Source organism: Daphnia carinata, chromosome 1 (assembly GCF_022539665.2).
Source record: "Daphnia carinata strain CSIRO-1 chromosome 1, CSIRO_AGI_Dcar_HiC_V3, whole genome shotgun sequence".
Lineage (NCBI taxonomy): Eukaryota > Metazoa > Arthropoda > Branchiopoda > Diplostraca > Daphniidae > Daphnia > Daphnia carinata.
The window spans coordinates 7,642,277-7,669,010 of NC_081331.1; the positions used below are offsets into that span (position 1 = coordinate 7,642,277).

Consider the following 26,734-nt stretch of genomic DNA (forward strand, 5'->3'; position numbering starts at 1 on the left):
CTTGCAATTCATGTAAACTAATACAATTTAACAACCTTTTTTCTAGGCAAGAGGCCACGGATAGACGAATATGGAAAGAGCTCATGTCTTTCCTGAAGTTAAAGGACACACGGGAAAGAGCTAATGAAGAAACAAAACTTCATTCGCTAAAAAAATCCAGTCAGACGTTCTCGCTGACTTATAGTAGTTAAAGAAGTTATTGGTATTCAAACCATTACCAGTGCTGTTGCTTTCGTCACACCTGGGCGCTGCCAATATGTCTACAACATTATTTATAGTGTTCAAGAAACGGATTTGGAAGATCAGTGTTGGAAATATCACCTTCAAGAACATAAATTTATGAAACCGAGAGCAAATCAGAGAGAAAATGTAAAAAAAGTTATTTGAAGAATGGCAAAAGCCACAAACAACTTAGTTTATACTTTTGTTAAGATTGGCGGTGAAATAGGACTGAAACGAAAATAGGACTGAAAATTTCCAGGCCAATTTCTACAGGAGAAATAGGACTGGGAGAAATAGAACTGATTTTTAAAATATTATAGGATAGTTCTATTTCTCTATGGCATCAGCCTATTTCTCCACGGCATTAGTCCTTTTTCTCCTACGAAATAGTCCTATTTCTTTTAGTTTGGTCCAATAACGATGAGCCTCCAATCCAATATGCAATGTATTGCGTAAGAACGTCGGATTATATCCATTTTTCCTTTACAAATATTGTAATTTTCGTAGTCATAAACAACTTTGTCCATTGCACTAATGTTTTACTATTTCATACAACTATCGTTACACAATATACAGCTCTTACATATTCTGATTTTGTTCTTATAGTATTTTATTAAATGAATTCTATTAGATACAGCATAATTCCTGTTCCCCAGCAATTTAAATTAAAATAAGATAAAAAAGTTTATGTTTTGTGAACTATTTAACTAACGAGATAACGCCATTGATCTTTCGAAAAGAAAAAGGATCTAAGCCGACGCTCTTACGTAATATATCGCCTATCGGATTGGAGGCTCATCTTTCCTATTGGACCAAAATAAAAAAAATAGGACTACTTTGAAAGAAAGATAGGACTAATGCCGTGGAGAAATAGGACTGTCCTAAAGTATTTAAAAGGAAGTCCTATTTCTGCCAGGCCTATTACCGCCAGTCCTATTTCTTCAGTTCTATTTCGTTTCAATCCTATTTCACCGGCTACCAAAGCCATGCACGTAGACGGTAACAGAAAAGCTTACAGCTGGAAATGTGGTTATCTGTATCAAGCTTCTTTCATGTCAACAGTACCCCCCTCCTTAATTGTCCGAAAACCTACCATTTTCAGAGCTTGTTAACACGGTTTCTTACGGCGGCGGGTGTCTTGCGCGGATGGATAATGGGAGGGGGAGAAAATCGGCGCATATTAATAAAAATTTGGTCGATCTTTAATCTAAGAATTTATTTGAGATTATTGATATGAGTATTTCGTCAAAATTTTTTAGAATTTTTATCACCTTTATATCATTGTTGAGTTGCATGTTAGTAAACAAATATCCTAACACCGCATTCAGCAACATGGTGGCTTATGGAATAACCATATTATTTACAGAAATTATTTATTTATGTACTGAGTTTTTTAAAACGCGATGTCTAAACTATTCGATGGAACACCTTTTAAATATTCGCTCATAAGTAATTCCAATTAAGCCAGCATAGTGTATAAGTGGGAATTATTTTAGTTGACGATGAACAAGCATTTTCATCGCAAAAAATCGTTTTTCCCGTTGCTGGCAGAGGCATAAGCTTCTCCATTGTTATTATCCCGCTTCGATCGACTTGGGTTGGAAATTGAGCACGTATAGTACTTTGTCTTTCGTCAGCTTAATTTCGTTGCTAGTGTCTCTGTGGCAACGCGCTTTCTATGGCAAGAAGAATGCTAGAAGGTTTTCATCTGGTAATAAAAAAAAATCTCGAGTGCAACTAGTACTTGTACAGACACATAGCGGTTCAAATCCACTGCACCTGTATTTTTGACATATATATCGTGACTAGCTTATAACTCCGTTACGTATAATAAGGCTCCACAAAACGGAATGCCTGCAAAAGGGGAAATCTCACAAAACGGGAAGAGGGGCTGTTCACACCAAATTTCCACCGTAGGGCATTTTCCCAAATCTGTTAACGGGAGATTTAAATTTCTGGCGGTACAGTACAGTGGGAATTAATATGGAGGCCAAAAGTAAACTGACTGCAGTTTACCATTTGTTTTATTTTATTCTTTTTAAAGTACGATGACGCACCGCAACATTTTCCGGCTTTAACAATATGCTTGTTAACTTCAACAAGGTCTAGGATCAGGGGAAATAGGGGGATGTAGTACACTGCCGTAGCGAACGAAACATGCACTGAAATGACTCAGTTAAAACTTAAAATTCAAAGAGTGAGCTAGAGAGCTCAAAATTAGAAAAACAAAGAAAAATTATGAAAATGAAGATCCTAGTTCAGCGTTCAGGTCTCGGAAGCGCTACCAACGATTGTCGTTGTTTAATAAAATGCTAAAGTTATTAATCAATTGATGAACGGCGAATCTCAGGCTAATATTGTAAAAAACTTAGGTTTATCAAAATCTCAAGTCAGCCGAATAAAGTCAGAAGTGAGAAACTACTGTCGATAGCAAGTGAAAAGTTGATAACATTGAAGTCTAAAGTGTCCACATCGAAGAGCAAGTATCCAAAGTAGATGAGGCCACTTATGCATGGTTTTCTCGCATGCTGAATCCACTTGGCAGGTGTAAACCGTTGCCATTGAGCCGAAAGGTCATACAATCTCGTGCGAGACGCGAAGCGTCTTTGCTAGGCTTTGTGAATTTCAAAGCATCCAACGAATGATTTCGCAACTGGCTTTTGAGATAAGAAATGGACCAAGCATGCGTCTTCACGGAAAGGCTGATGACGTTAACCTGGCAGAGGCGGAGGTAAGTATGAAAAATTTACGCAATGAACTCTCGAATTACGCGCCTGATCATATTTTAAATATGGATGAAACGAAATGGATTTTCACGATCGGGGTGACAAAAGACAAAAAGGGAAAGGAACTAAAGCAATGAAATCCAAAGACCGTATAACTTTAGTATTATACGTCAATGCAACTGCAACTTGCAAGATAGAACCGTTGATTATTGGGACGGCAAAAACCCCTCACTGTTTCCGTTATAATCGGTGTTCTCTTCCGTACACTAACCAGTCACGTGCATGGGTAGATAAGACAACATGTAAGCATTGGTGGGATAATGTTTTCCTTCCTCAGGTTCATTGTTTTACAACTAAAAGAGTTGCGTTGGTGATGGATTCGTGCTCCGGCCATGACAAAATAATCATTGATCCGACTGGCCAAGTTACATATTATTTCCTACCACATGTGACGTATATCTACAAACCCTAGACCAGGTAATAATTGCAGCTCTGGAAATGAGATACAAGTCGAAAATGCTTGCAAAACTCGTCAAAAGCTACGACAATTTTGAAGCCCTACAACTTCAAGCTGAACAAATTCCAAACGACCGTCGTGGATTATCGTTTTGTTGTAGCGCTCATATATTGGATGCTGGGATAATATGCCTGCTTCAACAATCATAGGTTGCTAGAATCGAGAAAAATGCCTCACCTTAACTAAAACTGCTGAATTGATTGACACAGATTGAAATTACAACTCTACAGTACACACTACAGGTATTAAACAAATTTGCGAGTTGTTTAAAGGTAAAACTACATGTTATATATAAAAATGACACATTGTCAATAAAGGCTTCGTCTATCAGATCTCAGATGTGACAACCACCATCATGTACAAAAACTTGGACTTGACCATCTAGTTTGCTCAACTTCCGGGTTGTTAAGCCAGTGGCTTGACATTGCGGCTAGTAAATCTGAGTCTTGCTCAGAGGAAGCGGAAATCATAGCAGTAGACGATGAAAAAGCCGAAGTTGATTCAACCAACCAGCTTCTGCCAACTTGCTCCATCCCCAATGAATCAGCCAACACTTATCACCCGGTTGAACCTTCGCCTGAGAGGTGGGATAAATTATTTTCCATAGTTTAGTTACGCCTGATAATCAGTTTAATTTTTTTAAATATATAGGCTTATCAAAAGCGATATCGGGAAGGTAATGGATTCAGCTCGTTAAATGTTACAAAACGCACAGGAGTCAGGGTGTCAGAAATTCTGACGGCCGACTCACAGACTACGGGCCAGGACGGGACTTGGAGTAGGAACTCAAACCCGGACGACGGGGGGCACCAAGACCTCAGGCGGAAGAAACCAGTTTAGATCCCGCGAGCAGAAATAGACACACCGGTAGACGGTAATTGAGAGTAAGCGTGGCCGGAGGAAAAAGGCGACACGCCGTGTATAAAAACCTGGGACCCCGATACATATTATCCAAATATGTTGACGTGTTTTACATCTATGTAGAGAGCGGTCTCTAACGAGTCACATCCGTACCTCTCTTCAAAAACCCAACGGAAAGAAGAAGGATAGATGCCGCCTCAAAGGACCTTGGAACATCGGAGAAGGGGAATTGGAGTATAGCAGGAAGGGATCATCCCGCGGTTAGAAGAAAGCAAAACAAGCGGCGACCTCTAGGCCAACGTTGAAATTGATGTCTAAAATTAATAAGTTATTTGTCAACGGTGGGGTTTGTAGGGGTATAAAGAGGGGCTGAATAGGCCTATTCAATACACTCACATTTTTGCACCGATCGCGTCTGGTAACTCGCTTTTTCACTTACTTGTCTCGTTGTTGTTGTGCCTGCTGTTCTCTCCGCCGCCGCTGGTCGCCGTTCGCCGCTGGGTTGCCGCCTCGTGCCTTTTGTGCCTGCCTGCCCGCCGATTCGTCGCCCCGCGCCGCCGCTTTCCCACCTCACCGCGCTGCAGCCTTCCAACAACCAAAGAGTAAGTAATTAGCAACTTCTTCCCTTATTAACTCTTGTAATTCTCTTAGGTGACGTCCACGCCGACGAGTGTCCAGCCCAGCCACCTTCGCCCGCCACGATAGCTCCCCCAAACCGGGAGTCCTATCCTTCATCTTGCTTAACCGGCGACTCTTAGTCGACTCGCCCTTAATAAAATATATATACGCTAGCCCCTATAAGGGCTAGGCCGTCTATTATTCTTGTTCTGAGTCGGCAGTCTCCGACGGTGGTTTTTCCACATTTGGTCCTTCGAACCGGAGACGCGACCCCAAAAAAAAAAAAAAACAAACACACATTCAAACAAACACCCCTATTTCTTTTCCATTACAGTGTCTGACAACCTCCTGTTGCAGCACCAAACGGCAGTTTTTGCCCACTTCCAGTTTCTCCTGGACACCGACGCCCGTAGCTACGAGCTCTGGAAAGAGCTGGAGAAGACCATCCCGAGAGGGGTATTTCGAAAGCTCCGCATACCAGAGCCCTTTCCCGAACAGAAATCCGGGGGAAAATCGACCGACAAGAAAACCCGCATCACCCCGTACAGCCGGCCCGTACCTCCCGGTACCATCGAGACCCCAGACCACTACCTCGACGCTCAGGAGCGAGCCCAGCTAGCCGCACTACAAGCCGTCCGGGATTCCAGCGCCGAGGTGATATCCGGAGCCCAGAAGGCCCGGGAAAACGCTGAGAAGCGGCGACAACTCTTACTAGAAACCAGCCGCCTCCGCCGTGATAAGGAGAACATCAGACGTCGAGAAGAAGCCCTCGCCCAAGCTCGGAGCCTCACCCCGGTGATCACCCCCGAGCCCCAGCCCGGACCTTCTCGACCACCCACCGCAGCCGTACCATCCGCCGCCCCAGAGACACCGAAGCGCTCCAAACACCGGACGCCTACTACCCCTCGGAAACTACGAAAATTTGTCCAAGAGGAGAAGGTGGACAAGCACCTGGCCCGGAAATTCGCCCGCACCGGGATCATTTCTTCTTCCGACGAGGAGGAAATCTTGAAGTCTCCCCCTTTCTCCGCCTGAAAAAATATATATTTGAAAAACAAAAAAAAAAAAAACACAACGTAATAATATAATAAAATAAACAGAAATATATCAAACTAAAGCATCCACAAAGACTTGTTCACCTTTTTTACCATGGCTACTTCTATACGGCAAACCAGACCCACGCGCCCGGCCGAGGTCTCCGATTCTTCCGACGACTCCCAGAACGAGCAACGTTTAAGCCAGCTGGAAACCGAGATTCGACGTTTAAAAGAGATGTGGGGCTCACAAGTCATCACCAACCGTCAACACCAGCTAGGCATCGAAGAATTAGGCCAAACAATGCCCAAAAAGGCAGACGAAGACGAAGTTGACTCACTCACCGAACGTCTAGACCTCTTAGAGAAAAGAGTCAAGGACTACGATGAGTTGGAGAAAAAACTCGAGACCCTGACTGAGCTAATAAACACCATCAACGTCAAGAGCAATGAGGCGTTAAGTTCAGCGGCGGAATTGATGGAACAAGCCCGCCAAACCACCTGGGAGGCTCACATCCCAACAATCATCGACGCAGTCAAAGAAGAATTAAAAGAGGTTATTAATCAAGCAAGGGAACCGAGGGATGACGACAGCTTACCCGGGCTTGAGAACAGCCCGCTGCGGCCAGCGGAACCCTTCCGCACATCATCACGCGCCGACAATAACGGCGAGTCAAAGGCTGGGATACTTGAGGATCGAGACATCATCCTCAAGGAATTATTGGAAAGCATAGCACTAATGGATGCAGACCGAATAAACCGAGACCAGTACTTCGACATCGCGGAAGCTCGTTGGCAGGCCGTAATCACGATTCACGAGAAACTGGCCCAAGTATCAACGGCACCCGAGAAAGCGAAAGACCGACGACTAGAAGATAAGTACCGTGAAAAAATGAGGAAACTCCGAGAGAAGTACAAGCGTCTCGATGCCCAACCATCGGCCGTGGTGAGAACCGCACTCCCACTGCCCACCTTCAGCGGCGAGATAACCGCCTGGAAGGGTTGGAGGGCCATCTGGGCCACGTATGACACAGATACAAGGCTCTCCGAAGTGGAAAAGTTTCAATATTTACGCCTCAGTCTCAAAGGAAAGGCGGCGGAGCTCATCACACATCTAAACTTCGACAACAACCAGTATCAGGCCGCCATGGAGAGACTAGAGTCTCGCTTCGGGGACCCCGAAAAACTTAAAGCCCACTATATCAACGAGCTGAGAAATATTATAGCGGGCCGACTAAATGAAACCGCCACCACGAACCAACTACAGACCATGTTCGACGGGCTTACCAACACCAAACTGGCATTGGTAAGTCTAAAACTGGATATGGATAGTTATGGCTCGTACATCGCGGGAGACGTATTAAAGGCCTTACCCCGGTCACTTACATCAAGGTGGCTGAGGGAAAAAATTTGCTGACAGAGATCAACCAACGTTCGACATGATCCTTAAGGAGCTCGATACAGAAATCAGGCTCCGAGAACGAGAAGAAGCCACTGCCAGGCGCCCTGAAACAACACTCCCTCCACGGGAAGAGCCGCAAGAACGCTCGATCCGAGCTTCTTGTTTCTTCTGTCAGCAGAACCACACGCACCATCGTTGAACCATGCATACACCCCAAGCACGCCGAGAAATGTGTGAAAGGGATAACCGGTGCCTGAAGTGTTTAGGCCGGTCTCATCGAACAGAACACTGCATGGCTAGAGTGCCTTGTAGAAATTGCCACAGCCTGGATCACAGTCCGGCGCTTTGTCTGTCAAGACAAAGACCGTCAACAAACATCGCCCGGGCCCAATCTCCTCAGCGGTCTTCAGGAAGAACGGTCACCATCGACACCAACATAAATATCGCCCAGACCGCCAACGGATTGCCTACGTTCACGGCATTCATCAAGGGAGAACCCGGACACAAGATCCCCGTTTTGGGTCTAATTGACTCAGGAAGTCAAAGATCGTTTATCAAACGAAGAATCGCGCACGGCGCTGCTAAGGAGAACGAAGAAATAGAGGAGATAAGGATCAATACCTTTGGCTCTACGAAGGCGCAGATTGAAATAACCAAATCGTACGACATTTGGTTAATCACTCAAACGGGTGATGAAATCAAACTTCGGACAACGGAGATGGAGTTTTTGGCCAAGGCTACACCGAAGACACACTCCGCCATTCGAGAGGTCTTGACACAGCGAGGAGAAAACCTCGCCGACGACCGCCGAGATCACGACCAAGGTGACGGGGAATTCGAGCTAGTGATTGGCTGCGACTACTACTGGCACCTTCTCTCTCACGAAACCTTACAAGGAGCTGATGACTCGGTGGCCTGTGCGAGCAAGCTAGGCTGGATCATCTTCGGTTCCCCGGGAGAGAACAGACAAACAACCGCACTTACCACTACGACGGACCCCAGTCGAGCGATGGTCGACTTTAAGGAATTTTGGACACTAGAACACATGGGGGTTACACCCTCGGAGGCGGAAGACCCAAGTTTTCTTCAAACATATCAACATTCTATCAAAAGGGACAGCAGCGGGCGATATGAGGTTCTGTTTCCTTTCAAAGACAACCGAAGGGCGATGGAATCAAACAAAGGCATCGCGCTAGCCCGACTCAACAGTCTACTAAAAAGGATGAAAGGGGAAGACCGACGGTCATACCACGAGATCTTCCAACAGTACCTTGAGAAGGGATACATCGAAGAAGCTGACGGAAGTTATACCGGTATCTGTACCTACCTTCCGCACCGGCCCGTCATCAAGCAAGAGGCCACATCGACAAAAATCCGGCCGGTGTTCGACGGCTCAGCGCACCTTCATGGCCGGCCAAGCCTGAACGACCTGCTAGAAACAGGCCCGAACCTTAACCCCGAACTCTTAGCCGTGTTGCTAAGGTTCAGACGCCACAAGATATCATGGATGGCCGACATAACGCAGGCTTTCCTGCAAATCGGCATACAAGAGGATCACGGACAAATCGTCCGATTCTTATGGGTCAGAAACCCCGACGAGGACCCAGTAAAACTAATAGAGTACCGCTGGAAGCGGGTACCCTTCGGACTATCCAGCAGCCCTTTCATCTTAAGAGCAGTGATCCTGAAATGCCTGGACGACAGTGGATCTGGGTACCCCGACCTTGTCAACCAGTTGCGGGAGCAAGTCTACGTGGACGACTGGTTGGGAGGAGCTGATAGCGTACAGCAGGCGGCCCAACTCATCACGCAGGCGATACACCTGTTCAGCACCGCAAAAATGGAATTACGAAAGTCGAACACCAACTGCAAGGAGCTGAGCAAGGAACTAAGCAATATGGAGTTTCAGAACGAGCTTATAAACGTGGGTCAGAATCCCGGGGCAACTATTAAAGCCCTCGGCGTAGCGTGGGACCCGTCGACCGATACATTTCAATTCAACGCCCAGAAGATCTTGGAGGAAGCCGGGAAGCTGGATAACAGGCCCTCAAAACGCAAGCTCTTTAGTCTTGCCCTTAGAGTCTTCGACCCCATGGGGCTGATATCTCCAGTGACCGTGATCGCAAAAATCATCATGCAGAAGATATGGGCTGAAAAAATCGGGTGGGACGATCCCGTTCCCGCCAAAATTATCCCCCACTGGGAGACTTTCATCAAGGGCCTCGCCGATCTCGCCGACACCAAAATAGAACGCTGGATCGGACCAGAGACCCAACGCCTGCACCTCTTTTGCGACGCCAGTGATGACGCGTACAGCGTCGCGGCGTATATACAAAATGGGGCACAAACCAGGCTCTTATGCAGTAAAACTAGGATCGCGCCAGATCCCAAAAAATCTGTGTCTACCCCTCGACTGGAGCTGCTGAGTAACTTACTCGCGGCTCGGCTAGGGAAATACATCGAAACCGCATTAGCAACACCCTTTGAGAAGATTTTGTGGACCGATTCTTCGATCGCCTACTGGTGGATCAAAGGGGAATCGGGACGCTGGAAACAGTTCGTGCACAACCGGGTCTCGGAGATCAGGGAGACCATAGAAGCCGAAAACGTGAGGCATTGCCCGGGCACCCAGAACCCTGCGGACATCGCCTCAAGAGGAGCGGCCGTTAACGCATTAAACAAGACCATAGGATGGTGGTTCGGGCCCCAGTGGCTGACCGACTGCAGCCGATGGCCGACAGGTCCAAATTCGCCAGACCCAGACCGAATTAAGGATATCCACAAAGAAGAAAAACCCAAAGAGGTCACAGTAAGCACGGCCACAACGGAAAATCGATGGTACGAGAACCACAGTCGCCTACGATCAATTACGCGGATCTGGGCGACCGTCCGCCGAGCAATAACTCGGTTCCGAGGAAAGGAAAGCCCGGTCTCGACGACAGCCAAGGTGGCTTTTGGTCAGGCATTTCCCATGTTAACAGTGGACGAGGTAGAGATCGTCGAACTGGACCTGTGGCGAGAAACTCAACGGGACACGTTCGCCGAAGTAAGGAAGGCGCTAAGAAAAAACTTGGCCCCGCGACACGAGAAACTGAGAAAACTGGGGCTCGTATGGGACGACAAGGCCAGGTTAATAAGATGTGTTGGTCGCCATCAGAATTGGCTCCAATACAACCACAAACCAGCAGTGATACTCCTCCCCGAAGATCATTTTTTAACCAAGAAGTTAGTAGAACAAACACACGAACGACTCCAACACACGGGAGTAAATACAACGATGCTGGAAATAAGAAGATCCTTCTGGATTCCAAGATTGAGACAGACCGTCAAAAAGGAGTTACGACGGTGCGTTCGATGCCAAAGGTTAGACGCAAGGGCGTTCAACGAGATCCCGGGCCCGCTACCGCTTGACCGCCTGCAGATGTCCAATCCCTTCGAAGTAACAGGAGTGGATTTCGCGGGCCCCTTCCCCCTCACGGGCCCCGCCGTCAACCACGAAGAAAAAGGATATATCTGTCTATTCACTTGTGCAGTGACGCGAGCAGTCCACCTGGAGCTCACCACAGGGCAGGACACGACGACTTTCATCAACGCGATAAGAAGATTCTTCGCGAGACGGGAAGTGCCCAAAGTGATGTATTCGGACAACGCCCGCACATTCACTCAAGCAGCCCGGTATCTACGAGCATCCTACCGGAGTGAGCGCGTATATAACACGCTGTTGGATCTTAAGGTAAAATGGCGTTTTTCCCCAAGCCTCGCACCCTGGTGGGGCGGGTTCTGGGAAATAATGGTCCAAACCGTGAAGAAATTGATATATAAAACGTTCGGCAACGAGCGGTTATCGTATGACGTGTTTCAAACCGTGCTAACGGAGATTGAAAACACCATCAACCTTAGACCGTTGACGTATGTCTCAGACGACGACGACGAGCCATTGACGCCGAAACAATTAATATCCGGACATCGCCAGAAACAGAAACACCCCGTCGACGAAGAAGAAAGGGAATACTCGACCCGCACAGCAATCACACAACGGGAACTAAAACGGCGGAAGCTCCTAGGCATTTGGTGGGAGAACTTCTACAAGGAGTACGTAGCAGATTTAGAAAAGTTCCATTGTCCATCGCCCAGAAGTACGAAGTCAGTGGAAGTCGGGCAGGTGGTCCTGATTCACGACGACCACTGCAAACGGTCTAAATGGAAAACCGGCAGGGTAGCGAAAATCTACCCAAGCTCAGACGGCAAGATTCGACGAGTGGCGGTGTTGATCGCAAATAAAAGTACCGGAGTCGGATCGACCCCGATCTACCGGGACATGAAAACACTGTTCCCGTTAGAACTACATGCAGGGCAAATCGACAACGATCCTTCCAATATAGACCCATTTCCCTCGGATCAAAACCCGATATCGGAATCTGAGTCGGACTCTGATTTGGACAGCGGTCCAACGGGGGGAGTGTCAGAAATTCTGACGGCCAACTCACAGACTACGGGCCAGGACGGGACTTGGAGTAGGAACTCAAACCCGGACGACGGGGGGCACCAAGACCTCAGGCGGAAGAAACCAGTTTAGATCCCGCGAGCAGAAATAGACACACCGGTAGACGGTAATTGAGAGTAAGCGTGGCCGGAGGAAAAAGGCGACACGCCGTGTATAAAAACCTGGGACCCCGATACATATTATCCAAATATGTTGACGTGTTTTACATCTATGTAGAGAGCGGTCTCTAACGAGTCACATCCGTACCTCTCTTCAAAAACCCAACGGAAAGAAGAAGGATAGATGCCGCCTCAAAGGACCTTGGAACATCGGAGAAGGGGAATTGGAGTATAGCAGGAAGGGATCATCCCGCGGTTAGAAGAAAGCAAAACAAGCGGCGACCTCTAGGCCAACGTTGAAATTGATGTCTAAAATTAATAAGTTATTTGTCAACGGTGGGGTTTGTAGGGGTATAAAGAGGGGCTGAATAGGCCTATTCAATACACTCACATTTTTGCACCGATCGCGTCTGGTAACTCGCTTTTTCACTTACTTGTCTCGTTGTTGTTGTGCCTGCTGTTCTCTCCGCCGCCGCTGGTCGCCGTTCGCCGCTGGGTTGCCGCCTCGTGCCTTTTGTGCCTGCCTGCCCGCCGATTCGTCGCCCCGCGCCGCCGCTTTCCCACCTCACCGCGCTGCAGCCTTCCAACAACCAAAGAGTAAGTAATTAGCAACTTCTTCCCTTATTAACTCTTGTAATTCTCTTAGGTGACGTCCACGCCGACGAGTGTCCAGCCCAGCCACCTTCGCCCGCCACGATAGCTCCCCCAAACCGGGAGTCCTATCCTTCATCTTGCTTAACCGGCGACTCTTAGTCGACTCGCCCTTAATCAAATATATATATACGCTAGCCCCTATAAGGGCTAGGCCGTCTATTATTCTTGTTCTGAGTCGGCAGTCTCCGACGGTGGTTTTTCCACACAGGGAATTCCACATTAATTGAATTGACGCGCAACATATATCTAAAGTTGAGAAGCGATATTGAAACTCAATTTAATGTAACCCTTCGATTTCTATGATAATTATTTACCTAGTCACTGTTAAAACGCCACACAGAAGCTCTATAAAATATTTGTTAAATACAATTAATTTCTTTTTTCACGATACATTGCTCATTAGGCTGGATGGACCATGCGATGGTAAAGAAAAAAACATGGTTTTTCTTTCAGCTCCCTATCGGGTCCTGAAACCTTAATTTTTATGTATTGCTTGTCTTTGAAAAAAGCGTTGAAAAAAAACAGGTATATAAGGGTTGGCGAACCCCACCAATGGTAGCCTTATGGCAACCCGCAAAATTAGAAAATCCGCAAAACGGGAAGGGCCACCCCTCGCGCGACTTTTCCCGTTTTGTGGAGCCTCACTGTATAGGATTTCTCGAAGCAAAGGCCGCATTTCAGGCAACAGTTGAAAAACGAAGAAATAAATGCTGAAAAGCATTTGTCAGTGACCAATGTGCGCTTACCTGCATAGCAGAAAAATATTTCCTTGCAAGATGCGAACGACGGGGTTTTCCCATGGGAACATAGAAAGCATATGAACGTAGGAGTTGATAATTTTTGTTATTCTTCATTGTAATTTATAGTTCCATATAGTATCTTTTAGAGAGAATTCCCTTCTAATAGACAGCTGGGAGTTTTGCAAAACGGTTGACAAAGATCTACACTATTAACTGAAAATGAAAAATTTACTAAGACATTTTAAGAGCAAAACTAAACAACTACTGAAAAAAATCCAAAAGATTCTTCTGTCGAATGAATGGGATAAGCAATATAACAACAAAATTTCCAATAAGGGTATACTACTACTCTCCCAAACTTTTCTTCTTTTTTGTTATGTCTTTGTAAGCTGTGTTAACTTCAGTTTAATTATAGCTTATGTTGATAATTGCCACCACCTTGATGGGAAAATCTGAGAAGAAAAGAGAGAGAGAAAATATAAGCTTTGAGATGGGTGGGGTGGACGAGAACCTAAGATGGGTAATGTTTTCACTTAAATCTAGAGACAATCCCAATTGTCCGTATATATATGAAAATAGAAATCAATCTGACAAAGAGTCCTGATCACCAAGAATCGCAGACCCAAAATGATTCTGCCATCTTTTTTCGCTTGCATGGACGCTTATGGTAGCCGGTGAAATAGGACTGGAGAAATCGGACTGACTTTTAAAAACTTTTAGGACAGTCCTATTTCTCCATGGCATCAGTCCTATTTCTCCTCGGCATCAGTCCTATTTCTCCTTAGAAATAGTCCTATTTCATTTACCTTGTTCCAAGGGGAACGATGGGCCTCCAATCCGGAAGGCAATGTATTGCGTAAGAGCGCCGGCTTATATACATTTCTCTTTTTAAAAAACCAATGATGTTGACTCATTAGATAAGAGGTTCACAAAACTTTTTTTCTTATCCTATTTTAATTCAAATTACAGGAGAACATGAACTATATTGTATTTAACAGAGTTCATTTAACAAAATACTATTAGACATACTACAGAAATATTTATTACTTATATTGCACATTATGTGGTCATAACCAACTTTTCCAATTGACCTAATGTTTTACTATTTCATACATCTATCGTTATATACAGCTTTTACATATTCTGATTTTGCTCGAATAGTTTTTTATTAAATGAACTCTATTAGATTCAAAATAACTTATGTTCCCCAGCAATTAAAATTAAAATAGGATAAGAGATAAAAAATTTGTGAACCATTTAAATAATGAGTGAAATATTTATTTAAATTTCATTTAAATAAGTAATGCCAGTAGCGTTGCAAACTTATGCGATAAGTTAAGCGTAAGACACAACAGGACGTTAGATGCTGTAGCCTTAAAATGACGTAACATCATTGTTGGATCACAAGCGTGGGTATATTTCAGAAACGGTGGCCGGGTGTTATGCTTTCTTTTAACTAAACCGATTACGAAAGGTTGTTTGATCACATCCGACAAACCGGATAAGGCTAACTTGAGAGTTGGCGACAACATCGAAGGGATAAATATTGCTCGAGCTGTCATTCGTACCCTGTTTGAAAGAATCCCAGGAAACTAAACATTTCAATTATGCCAATCGACAAGGGATCAAAATCCCTTCGATAGCACAAGTCACGCTATGCTTGCAGTCCGACTGATATTCAGTGAATGAATTGCTGCGCGTTGCTGCAAACAGAAGTTCAACAACTCTAGCGAAGGCCCTATACTCAGAAGCAATTCCGAACAGTCTTCATACGATTAGTCGTATCGAACTGTTCCACGTAAAACGGTGGCTCTCCCCCAATTGTGATGTGAACTGAATATGATGGGCCTCAGAAGCCTCGGTATGTCTGTTGCACGTTCCAGCAGGGTAGGAAACCAGGCTTGGCTTGGTCAGTGCGAGGTGTTCAAAACCATGGATGTTTGATCCTTGATTACCTTCAATATGCAAACCATTGGAATCGGGCCGAACGGAGTAAAGACATATTCCTGTAGATTTCACCAAGTTATCAAGAATGCGTCTATCTTTCAGGCATTCCGTGTGCGGAAACCACCTGACAAATGTGGCTAGATGGTTCCATTCGTTGGCAAACAGATAGATTTCTATCAACTATCAATTTGCGAGAAATGATTTGCATGCCACGGTTGATCCGTTTGGTTGGTACATCATAGATGACGATCCATTCAGAATCGCCTAGCGCTAGGGTTCCCTCCGGATGAAACACCGCTCTTTCCGTCACCACGAACTTTCCTTTCATTTCATGCGCTTGGATCATCTGTCCAATGGCACAGACCACTGATAAAAGCAGCATGTTCTTCATCCAGCCTGGTGCCCGTCTTTGTCGGATCGGACGACCCGGTGGCGGTTCCACCTCCTCTTGAACCCCAGGCCTTGGCTCCTCTTCCACTTGTAGGCCTTCGCCAAAATCTTCCTCCTCTGTTAATTCCAGTGGTCGGCGTTTCGCCTTTCTCCTCGCGCCTTTCGTCTCGGGTTGTCCAACCACTGCCGCGGTGTCGCTTTCCAGCGATCTCTCCGGACTCGTGCCCGCACGCACTGCCGCCTCCGGTTCCTCGGCCATTGCCGTGGTTTCTGGTGGTCCCTCGCTGGTGTCGGCACGCGTCACGGTCTCAGCTTCCACCCCGCCATCAGATTCGTCATCCGTCTCTATAACAAACCTCTTCATTTGAGAAACATGGACCACAATGGTTCTCTTCTTAGTAGGCTTTCGAAGTTCCTAGTTTAACTCAGTGATCTGCCTGATCACCTTGAAAGGGCCTACGAACTGGTGCAGTAACTTTTCAACGAGATCTTTCTTCCTCTGCGGCCGGAAGATTAACACCAGCTCGCCGGGTTCGTATACCGGTGCCTCACTGACTCTGGTGTCGTACTGAGACTTCTGGCGCTGCTGCACCAGGGCCAGTCTATCTCTTACGTCTTCTCTCAAGTTCGCCATCGCCTTCATCAGCTCCTTTGGGTCGGCCAGCTTCGGTCGATTCGGCCCCGTCGCCGCTAGCAGGTCCGTCGGAATCACTGCTTCTCGCCCATTCACCAGCATGAAAGGTGTATGATTGGTGCTCTCCTGGCGCACCGAGTTGTACGCAAACGTGACAAACCCGAGGAATTCGTCCCAGTCTTCGTGACTTTCATCCACGTACATCGCCAGCATGGTCGCCAGCGTCTTGTTTTGTCGCTCCACAAGACCGTTGGCCTGTTGGTGGTAAGGTACGGACATCCGATGGGAAAGTCGTAGACGGGCGAACACCTCACGGGTTACTTCTGCCGTGAAGCACTTCCCTTGGTCGGACGTCAGCTCCCGCGGAAATCCATGCCGCTACACAATTTCTTCGACGAAGAATTTTGCTATTTGCCGAGCCGTGGCATCCGGTACGGCTCTCGTTTCTACCCACTTAGTAAGGTAGTCGATGGTAACGATCACGTTTGTATTCCCGCTTCGAGATTGCGGGAATGGACCAAGGACGTCTATCCCGATCCTTTCGAATGGTCCTCCCACTTGCGTGATCTCCATGAGTCCCTTCTTTTTCCCTTGATCCGGCTTCCGTGTCTGGCAACTTTTACATGCCTTGACATACCGGGTCACTGCTCTATCCAGAACAAGATCACAGAATAAGTACTTAGACTATGGACAAGACATGTGGTTTAGAACACGAAGTCGACTAAATATAAATTGTGAAGAGAGATACCTAGGAGTCGGTGAAGTGATTTCCTTGGGTCAGAGGATACAAGTTCACGAGACAAGAAATGGACGTGTAGTGTCAGAAACGTAGGGGTTGGAGCAGACGAAACATAATTACGATTGGGGAAAAGGATATTAGGGTTAAACATCAATTTTAGTGGTTGGTCTGTCATCGCCTCATTCTTCATTACGCTAGGCTTAAGTGGTAGGCTCTAAAGACGTAGTTTTCGCCGGAACAATTCCTTTTCCCTCCATTGCCGTGAGAGGATACGCCGTCTTGGCGAAGTTCGGCGCAAACTTGCGATAGAAGAAGCAAAGGCCTACAAAGCTCTTCACCCACTTCCTCTTTACTTTTTCACTAGCATTGAGGTTTGGGCCAGGGAACGTTTCAATGGCCTTGCAGTGGTCAGGATCCAGTTCGATTCCGGCTCGGCTCACGACATGGCCCAACATCCGCACACGCTCATTCCCGAAGGCACACTTTTCAATCTTCAGCTTTAAGTTCGCCCTCCGGAAGCACGACAAGACTTTTCCGAGCCTCTCCATGTTCCTTTGCATCCCTCCCGAAGATGACTACATCATCCATGTACACCAGACAATCGGTCCACTTGAGCCCTGCCAACACCATATCCATGAGCCGCTGGAATGTGCTCGGTGCTGAACACAATCCAAACGGCATCACCCGAAACTGATAAAGGCCGTCAGGCGTCGCAAACGCTGTCTTCGGCTTGTCTCCTTCGGCAACTGGCACCTGCCAGTACCCGCTCTGAAGGTCTACAACACTGAAAAGTGTCGCTCCCTCCAGCTTCGATAATGCATCGTCGATGCGTGGAAGTGGATAGACGTCCTTCGTCGTTACATCATTTAGACGTCGGTAATCTATGCAGAATCGCCACTTCCCATCCTTCTTCTTCACAAGGACTATTGGCGATGACCAAGGGCTCTGCGCAGGTTCAATAACCCCCTGCCGCAGAATCTTGTCTACCTCCGCCTTAATTAGCTCCCGTTCCTGCCAGGCGTGTCGCCTTGGCAACTGCTTGATTGGCGCCGCATCACCCGTAGGTATAGCATGCTCCAGAACAATACACTGTCCAAGACAATCGCTGCCTTCAGCGAACACATCTTAGAAACCCATCAAAAGCGAAATGAGATCTATGCGATCTTCTCCTGTCAGTGTCTTCGCCACACATTCCTCGAACATAGCCGGGTCTTGTTTTCCAGGCCGTTCACTGCCTCTTCCGGCTGCACGCCCATCTTCCATTTCCAGTGGAAGACCACTGCTCTAGTCGACAGCCACCAATTGCCCAAGCGATGTCCCTTCCACAATTACATGATCTGTGTGGTAGACGTTCATCACGTGAACCACAGCATCCGACTTGGTGCAGTCAATCAGAGCGTGACCCGCTGATAGGCCACTTTTCTCGCGAAGCTTCTTCGACGGGCGGAGGAGCATAATTGCGTCTATACTTTCTCCCTCCGGGATAGACACCTTGACCGGCACAGCACTCCTTTTCGGAACCGTGACACGCACTGTTGCGGTCACCTTCCTTAAGGAATCGCCTCCTCCGGCTGCTCCAATGTCGATCGCCCCAAGCTCCACTGTCGGAGGGCTGCTAAAGCAGATCTTAATTCCTCAAAGAGCTTCAACAAATTCCTTCCCAAGACAAAGTCGGGTCCAAAAGTTTTCAGCATGACAGCTTCCCCTTACACCGACGTTTTATTATTTCTCACCGTCAGGGCAACTTTCCCTCTTGGTTGCATCGGTTGTCCATCAGCTGTCACCACGATGGGTCCATCCCATGGGGTAATTTTCAACTTCAATTTCCTTGTTAATGACGGCGTAATTACAGAAATTACCGCTCCCGTGTCCACTAAAGCTTCAACGGTGCATCCACCAATCCAAATTTCTTCGGTGGGCTGCTGATCGCCGCCATTGACCGCTCCATTTGATTGGCTCTGCTCTCCGCCAATCACAGCACAGGCTGCTTTTGGCTCCGCCCCCTCCGGCTTCGTAGGCTTTGGCGTGCCGTCTCGCTTCTTTTCCTTTGGACAATTCCTTGCGATATGTCCTTCTTCATCGCAATTATAACATCCGAATGGGTTCTTCTTCTTCGGCTTCAGGTTATTTTCTTTTTTTTCACCCTCGATGTTTTTCTTTCCCGACGGCTCTCTCGCCTTGGCCAGCTCATCGCGCAGCTCCTGTATCTGCCACTGGAGCTCTTGCATCTTGTCAAAGCCTACTCCCCCGATGGGAGCTTTCTCATTTTCCCGGCGCGCATCTTCATAGCCTCTTTCATAGGCCGTTTTCACAGCATCTGCATGGAGTCTTGTTTTTTCCAAAAACTCCTCGCAGGTCGTGATTCCGAGCACGTACAGCCTTTCCGAGCACGTAAAGCGCTGGGCTTAACCCCCTGAACAGATGGTCAATGCAAACTTCTTCCGCCATATCCGGTTGCACGATACGGCACAAATCCATAACGTCGTGGTAATACTCCGTTATGTCTTCGTCTTTCCCATGGACTCTCATCCGCAGCTTCCTCTCTATTTGTCGCTTCAAGTTTACCGCAACAAACTGCTTCAAAAACAACGATTTGAGCCCCGGTACTTCCCTCTCGCGCGCTGGCTGCCCTTGCTCCGCCGCCAATCTCTCTCTTCGGTCTTCCCAGTGCTCCGGACGCGCGTTCCGCGCCTCAAGGTCTAGAATCCATTTGTAGGCCGCTCCCTCGAGCGACACGTCTATCGCTCTCGCCAAGTCATTATTGGTCCATCTGTTGTGGCGACCGATCCTTTCAAATCGATCAATCCACTCCACAGCATTTTCTTCGCCTTGCCGCGGAATTTCTCCGCCTCCTTATACTGGAAGATCGGCCTTTCCGCCATGTCCTCCTCCTCTGCCAGAAAAGGATCCCAAGCTAGTTCCTCTTCCTGAGCTATGGACTGCCGCCTTGGTGAATCCCCGACACTAAGTCCACTTCTTTCTGGCCTGACCAACACCGCTGCGTGCGGCGTGCTAGACGCTCGAGGTCGTAGGCCTTCGCGCAGGCTTCTTCTTTCAAAGTCCGCTTTCGCTCTTCCGCCGCGTCGCGTTCTTCTCTCGACAACTGCTCACTATCAGCACCTGACGATCTCTCGGTGATACCAGTGATGTCGGCTTCCACGCCAATCGTGCTTCTTCTGTCACCAGCGCCTTCCGCTTGCACTGACACTGGACGCGCCCCTTCCTGGTTTTCGGTCACCGTCTCTTGCGCGAGCGAATTCGTCGCAATAGTCCGCTGAACTCGCGCCCCTTGATCGCTGCTAACGGCCTCCACCTTCCGCTGCCTGCTTCCCGCCGGAATGGCTCGTATTTCGATCCTTTCCTGGTTTACGGGTCCTGCTACTTGCAGGATGTGCGACGCAGCGTCTTCCACCTCCGGTAGTCGCGTATGCAATTTCCGGTCTCAGTCGACAACCCACTCTTCCTGTCGCTCCGCTTCTCCCGCTCCGGCTCGTGTGTCGACCGCGCTCTCAACCACACGGGCACCCTCACGATGCTCGTATGCCACCGTCGGCTCGTATCCCCCCTTTTCCGCAGCCCACCTGGTTTCTTGACTCTCGAAAACCTGGTGACTCAGCCTCCACGAATTCCTCACCCTGTTGTTCGGAATCCAACTCAAACTGCGTCAAATCTGGGATACTTCTTTGTTTGGATACCTTTTCGGCTACACACGCACCTCTCTGCCTGAAAGTAAGCTCATTCACCTCACCACGGGGGCCTCTTGATCGTCCCTTAGACCGCACTGACGTTGCACCTGCCTCCTGTAATCTCGTCGAAGCTCGTGCTACTGCACTTAGAGGTGTCGTTGGCCTCAAACCCGTGTAATAGGTCTAAATCTCCTTCGCCGCCTCTTCAGCTGCTCGTCTACGACTCCTTTCCCCAGCGTCTGGAATCACACCTCTCCCGTGTGACATCAAAACGAGGACCCACCGCGACTCACTGTCAATCACACGTTCTATCAGACCGTTGTTGTGGCCTCGTGCCCAACAATAAATTGCTGAGTTCGACTTCCAGAGACCCCTCACAACAAACGCCTACCTGAGTTAAACGTGCAGTTGACCAGTTAAGAACGCAGGAGCATCTCCACCATGTAACAGTTTCACTGGGTTAAGGCTTGTATTGACACGTAGACAGGATGCAGTACAGCAAACACACTAAACGACAGGCTACAGATCGACTACTCACTCGACTATCTGACAACTACGACACAACAACTCAATGAATGACTACAACTACTTCTGACTTGTCAGTCGGGTTTTTTTAAAGCTCCCGACATCCGGTCAGAGCGGCAAATGCTAGCCAATGGTTGACTTGCGGATCGCCTATCATCGCGCGATAGGCGACAAAGTCCACTGGCGCTACATTATAAGTAACTGGAGTTAATCGGTGCTATGGTATGTTACCATGTAAATAATAGCCTACCTGGTGATTTCAAACCATTTTTTACTGTTACAATGTCGATATGGCTTAATTTAGAGCTTGAATGATTAAATAGGCATATCGGTAGCGAAAACCAGCTTAGATCGTTCCAGAATCGCTGCTGCAAATTACCAAATTTTTTAAAAATTCTATTCAATGAGAGATACTTTACATGACGTAGGACACGTAATCCATCCTTATTTTTTGAATCGGGACACTCCTTCTAGTAAAAGTTTCCTCACTATAAAACTTGTTATGTAAAAATATAATACAGCACAAACAAGAAACAACAAAGAATTCGTCTGCAAGAAATAAAAGAATTCGTCTGCTAGGAAGAGCCCCGTTCATGGTTTGAAAAACTGGAAAAAGTCAGTTTTTTAGCGATTTTTCATGGATGCCCTAGAGTTGCCCTAAGGCAAAAAATTGCCCTAAGTATGTTCCAATGGACTGATGGGGCAACTTTTTTTCAGAGCAACTCTGGTTTTGTGTTCCAATGGCTGCCCCAAATTTTTGTCATCTGACTCCCGAGATGAGCCACCTTAAACCGCCGCAAAAAAGACATCTCCAAGATAATAGCGACGAAGAATGGCCCCTCCCCAGCATAGCCCACCCCCGCCGTCCTCCGGTAAGCCTCCCTATCGTAATTCTCAAAGTAACCGATGGCAAGGCGAACTTCCGACAAATGGATATGTCAGCTCTCAAATCCATTGTCCATGAGATCACAAAACTGATAGGCAAACCAAGACACTCTGACTGCCCCCGCGGAGGCGACATGTTCGTTTACCCTATCGATACCACACAACAACAAGCTCTTTTGCAACTTACCAAAATAGCAGGCCGAACAATTATTGCCTCTCTCCCAAACTCTCTCAGTGGTAAAAAGGGAATCATAAAAAGAGTCCCCCTCTCCGAATCTGATGAAGATCTTCTCGACGCACTGAAAGACCAAGGAGTTGTAAAGGCGCAGCGGTTTTTCAGAAACAACGCTGGCTCCAAAGAACCGTCCGAGACCGTCCTCCTTACGTACGACAAAGCCCTTGCAGCCAGGATTACCATCATCGCTCTTAACTTCCCGGTTCTTACCTACTACCCCTCTCCCTACAAATGCTCCATTTGCTTTCGTCTAGGTCACACAAGAAACTATTGCTCTAGTCCCAGTGGCACCTGTAAAAACTGCGATATAACTCATGACCCCACAGACATCTGTATCCAAAAGTGTATTAATTGCAACAGTTTCTCCCGCACCTCGAATCCAATAATTGTCCGATTTATGAAGAGCTAACCGGCCTTATCAAATATGCCATAGACAAAAACATAACAGTCAAAGAGGCCCGCGCACACATCATCGGATCTTACAGCTCAGTAGTTCGCCGTCCAACAGTTTTGCCTCCTGTGCAAACAAGCTGGCCGGACACGAACCAAATTGAAAAAATGAAAACAGAAATCCAGCTGCTCCAAGAAAAATTAAGATCCCTAAAAGACATCACCATCAACAACATAGAATCAAAAATAGACAGCGTTAAATCAGATGTAGACAGCACTAACAGCAGAATTACTCAATTTAAAGCAAAATTTTCTGGGCGTTTCGATCAGCTAGGACACATTCTACTCACACGGCTACCTGCCCCTAATTCCATGGATACCACCTCTGTCCCCGACTCAGAATCTAGCTCGTCCTCCCACGACTCCATTACAAATTCCAAAACTCCTTCCCAAATCCAAATCCGCAACGACTATAGCTCTGGAGGGAAAAACTATAAGACCCATAAATACAAAAGTAACAAATTAAAAATTTCAAATGTATCTAGTGGAACGCGTGTGGCCTCACTAGGTCCCGCTTAGAAGAATTCCGCAATTTTCTTAGTTCACAAAAACCCTCTGTTGTACTCCTATGTGAAACCTTTTGGAAGGACTCCTTTTCTGTTAAATTCAGCTGCTATAACATTATCCTAAAAAATCGAACTGGCCGGTCTGGCGGTGGAGTTGTCATACTAGTACACCACTCTCTCCCACATGCCCCATTGACTCTCACAAATAGCCCTAAACTCGAAACAGTAGGCATCACTATTAACACCTCCAACAAGACGGCGATCGACATAATCTCCACATACTATCCCTCGGGTGACTGCACCAAGGAAGAAATTCTGCCACTACTTGATCGCAAAAACAACCTGATACTTGGGGGGGGGGGACTTTAACGGCCACCACAAGCTATGGAGCCAGGTATCTAACTCAAATAGAAGCGGAAAATCTATTTATAGTGCCCTAATAGAAACCCCCGGACATTGCTCTAATTACCCCCTACTCACTGGGAACTTACATAAGCCCTACTACCGGGAAAACATCAACAATCGACCTTACATTCTGCTCCCCTTCCATCGCTTGCGATTCCACCATCACACTAGGTCCATACCTTGGCAGCGACCATTTCCCGGTCATCATGAAAACCAAAATTACCCCCGAGAAAGAACTGTCTTTTCACCTAGATGGATATTCCGAGATGAGCTATGGACCGACTGGAATGCCCACATACATAAATTTCTCCTCAGCAAACACTACACTGAAAAGACAAACCCAGTCGAAACATAAGTTATTCCATGATGCCGTAATGGATGCCAGTCATACATTCTTCAAGCTGAGCTCCCCTACAAATCGCATCACACCAGAACCAAGTAAGCCTTGGTGGAATAAGGGCTGCGATTACCATGTGCGCACTACCAGGAAGGCCCTCTCTGACTGGCGCTCAGACCCTTTCTCGGATAACAAAAAGATCGCTTGGAAAAAAGCTGAGGCTCAAAAAAGAAAAACCTTAATCAATGCCAAGAAACAATCATGGCAAACATTCATTACCAGCCTCAGCTCACACAAAGACCAACATATCATGTGGGCATTTGCCAAAGGGATGACCGGCCGCGGTCCCACCCCATCTGCAAACGGGCATCCACTCCTTCTGACAGATGGGACTTTAATAAACGATCCCGGAGAAAAAGCTAATATATGTCTAAAAACATTCATAGACAACTCCAATAGCCACCCCGAAGAACAAGCTAACATAAAAGAAGCCATAAGGACAGCCATCGCGTCGCCAGACTACAGCGCTCTCAACTCCCCCATCGCATCAGGTGAAATTACTCAAGCCCTTAAAAGACGCAAAAGTAACTCAATGGGCCTAGACCTCACGCATAATAAAATGATGTCTAACCTCACATTCGACAACCGTGAGATGCTTCACCACCTATTCAACACTCTCCTCGCCAACGGTTCTACCCCAAATTACTGGAAAGAAGCCCTAATAATCCCGATCCTCAAACCCAACAAAAATGCAGAAGATCCAGCGTCCTTTCGCCCTATATCTCTCACATCATGTCTAGGGAAAACAATGGAAAGGGTCATTAAGAACCGGCTGGTCTGGCATCTAGAAGAAAACAACCACTTGCAACCATCGCAAGCCGGCTTTCGTCCCGGTAGAAGCACACTAGACCCCATTCTAGCTCTTGAAAATGACACTAAAACTGGCTTAAGTAAGGGACTCTCCACATATGCGGTATGCCTCGACATTGCCAAGGCTTTTGACCGCACCCAATGTAATGGTGTCATCTACAAACTCTCCAATATGCAAATAACAGGACCTATCCTCAGCTGGATACAATCCTTCCTCACAGATAGGAGGGGACGAGTGAGAGTAGGGAATAACCTTTCAGACATAGGCCATCTCGTCGCAGGAGTCCCCCAAGGTGCTGTACTTAGCCCAACACTAATCAACGTCATGATGAGCGACCTGCCTCTCCCCCACCTGAATTTACCGCCCTCCACTACGCTGATGATGTCGCTATCTACATGCATGCAAAAAACGCTACAACGGTAGAAGACAAATTGCAACCGTACCTGGATAAGTTGTACAGATGGGGTAAGAAGTGGGGCTTAGAATTCCTCCCAGACAAATCCACTATTTTGGTACTCTCAAGATCACATAGCATTCCCTAACCTCCACTCCTCTTCATCCACGGCAGAAGAATTCCATCAGCCAACAGCGCCAAATTCTTATGCATCACCTTCGACCGAAAACTAAACTGGTCAGCCCATATTGACTCAGTAATCTCCAGCTGCAAAATAAAAAGAAATCTTTTCAGTATAATAATCAATCAAAAATATGGACCTAACATACAAACCTTAGCAACCCTCTTCAAAACCCTAACTCGAAGCAAGATTGATTATGGAATTATCGCCTATGGTAGAGCCAGCCCTTCAAACATCTCAAAAATAGACATAATCACTCGAGGAATCATCCGCTTAATACTGGGTTCCTTAAAATCCACTACTACTGAAATGCTATACTCCGAACTAGGACTGGAACCAACAAAAACCCGAATGAAATGGCTTGCGGCCCGATACCTCATAAAACTCGGGGGAAAAAACCAGAAACACTATGTGCAAACGCACAGTTTCACGCCACAAACCCCAATCCCTGGCCACCCAGAAGCATTCCCAGCCTAGCCTTGCAAATCAAAGACATCTTGACAATAGAGAAAAATGCTTTTAAGAAAGACCCCAGCTACAATGACCAACAAAAAAATCCGCCCCCTGGTCAATTCCCATTCACAAAACGACTTGGTTCCCCATAAACAAAACGGACAATAGAGAAATGTGGGCAATGGTTTATCGCACCAACATCATGACACTCGGAAATACCACTACTAACCAGATTGAGCGGTAAAAGGAATCCAAACACATTTCCTTCTAAACACTAATTGCATTCCTTTCTACAGTTACCACAGGACTATCAAGGACTATTTCTCTCATCGCCAAAGAAGACTGCCAACACTCATTGAATGCCTTGTCAACATTGTGCGATTCCGGATAATATGCAACGGCAAAAAAACTCAACAAGCAGGCATAAAATTTAACATCCAGCACCTTACCCCTCTATCGGAAAACCTGAAAAAGCAACTTACACCGTACGCATAGGAAATAGTCTTTGCGCAGACGCAAGCAAAGACAGACAACTATAATTACGTTAAGGTAAAAGTAATTTAAATTTGCAATTAGTAATACATGTAACTAATAATTCCTCTTTTTTTGCAGGAATCGCGCCAACATGTCATAGTGTCTACATCAGGAACTTTTATTACATCCATAGATTTAAGAAAATGTTCTTGTTCTTCATATCTTAACCACCGTTTACCTTGCAGG

At 46.8% G+C, this 26,734-nt stretch overlaps 1 protein-coding gene across 1 annotated transcript; it reads left to right on the top strand.

Moving 5' to 3' along the window:
• The first annotated feature begins 7,672 nt into the window (after positions 1-7,672).
• On the top strand, positions 7,673-11,956 carry LOC130691034 (uncharacterized). The gene has a single exon (XM_057513940.1). The coding sequence runs from the start codon at positions 7,673-7,675 to the stop codon at positions 11,954-11,956; it is 4,284 nt and encodes a 1,427-aa protein (XP_057369923.1).
• Positions 11,957-26,734: the final 14,778 nt, after the last annotated feature.

Coding starts and splice junctions, on each gene's coding strand:
- LOC130691034 (XM_057513940.1), top strand. CDS start 7,673: ATGGCTAGAGTGCCTTGTAGAAATTGCCACAGCCTGGATCACAGTCCG.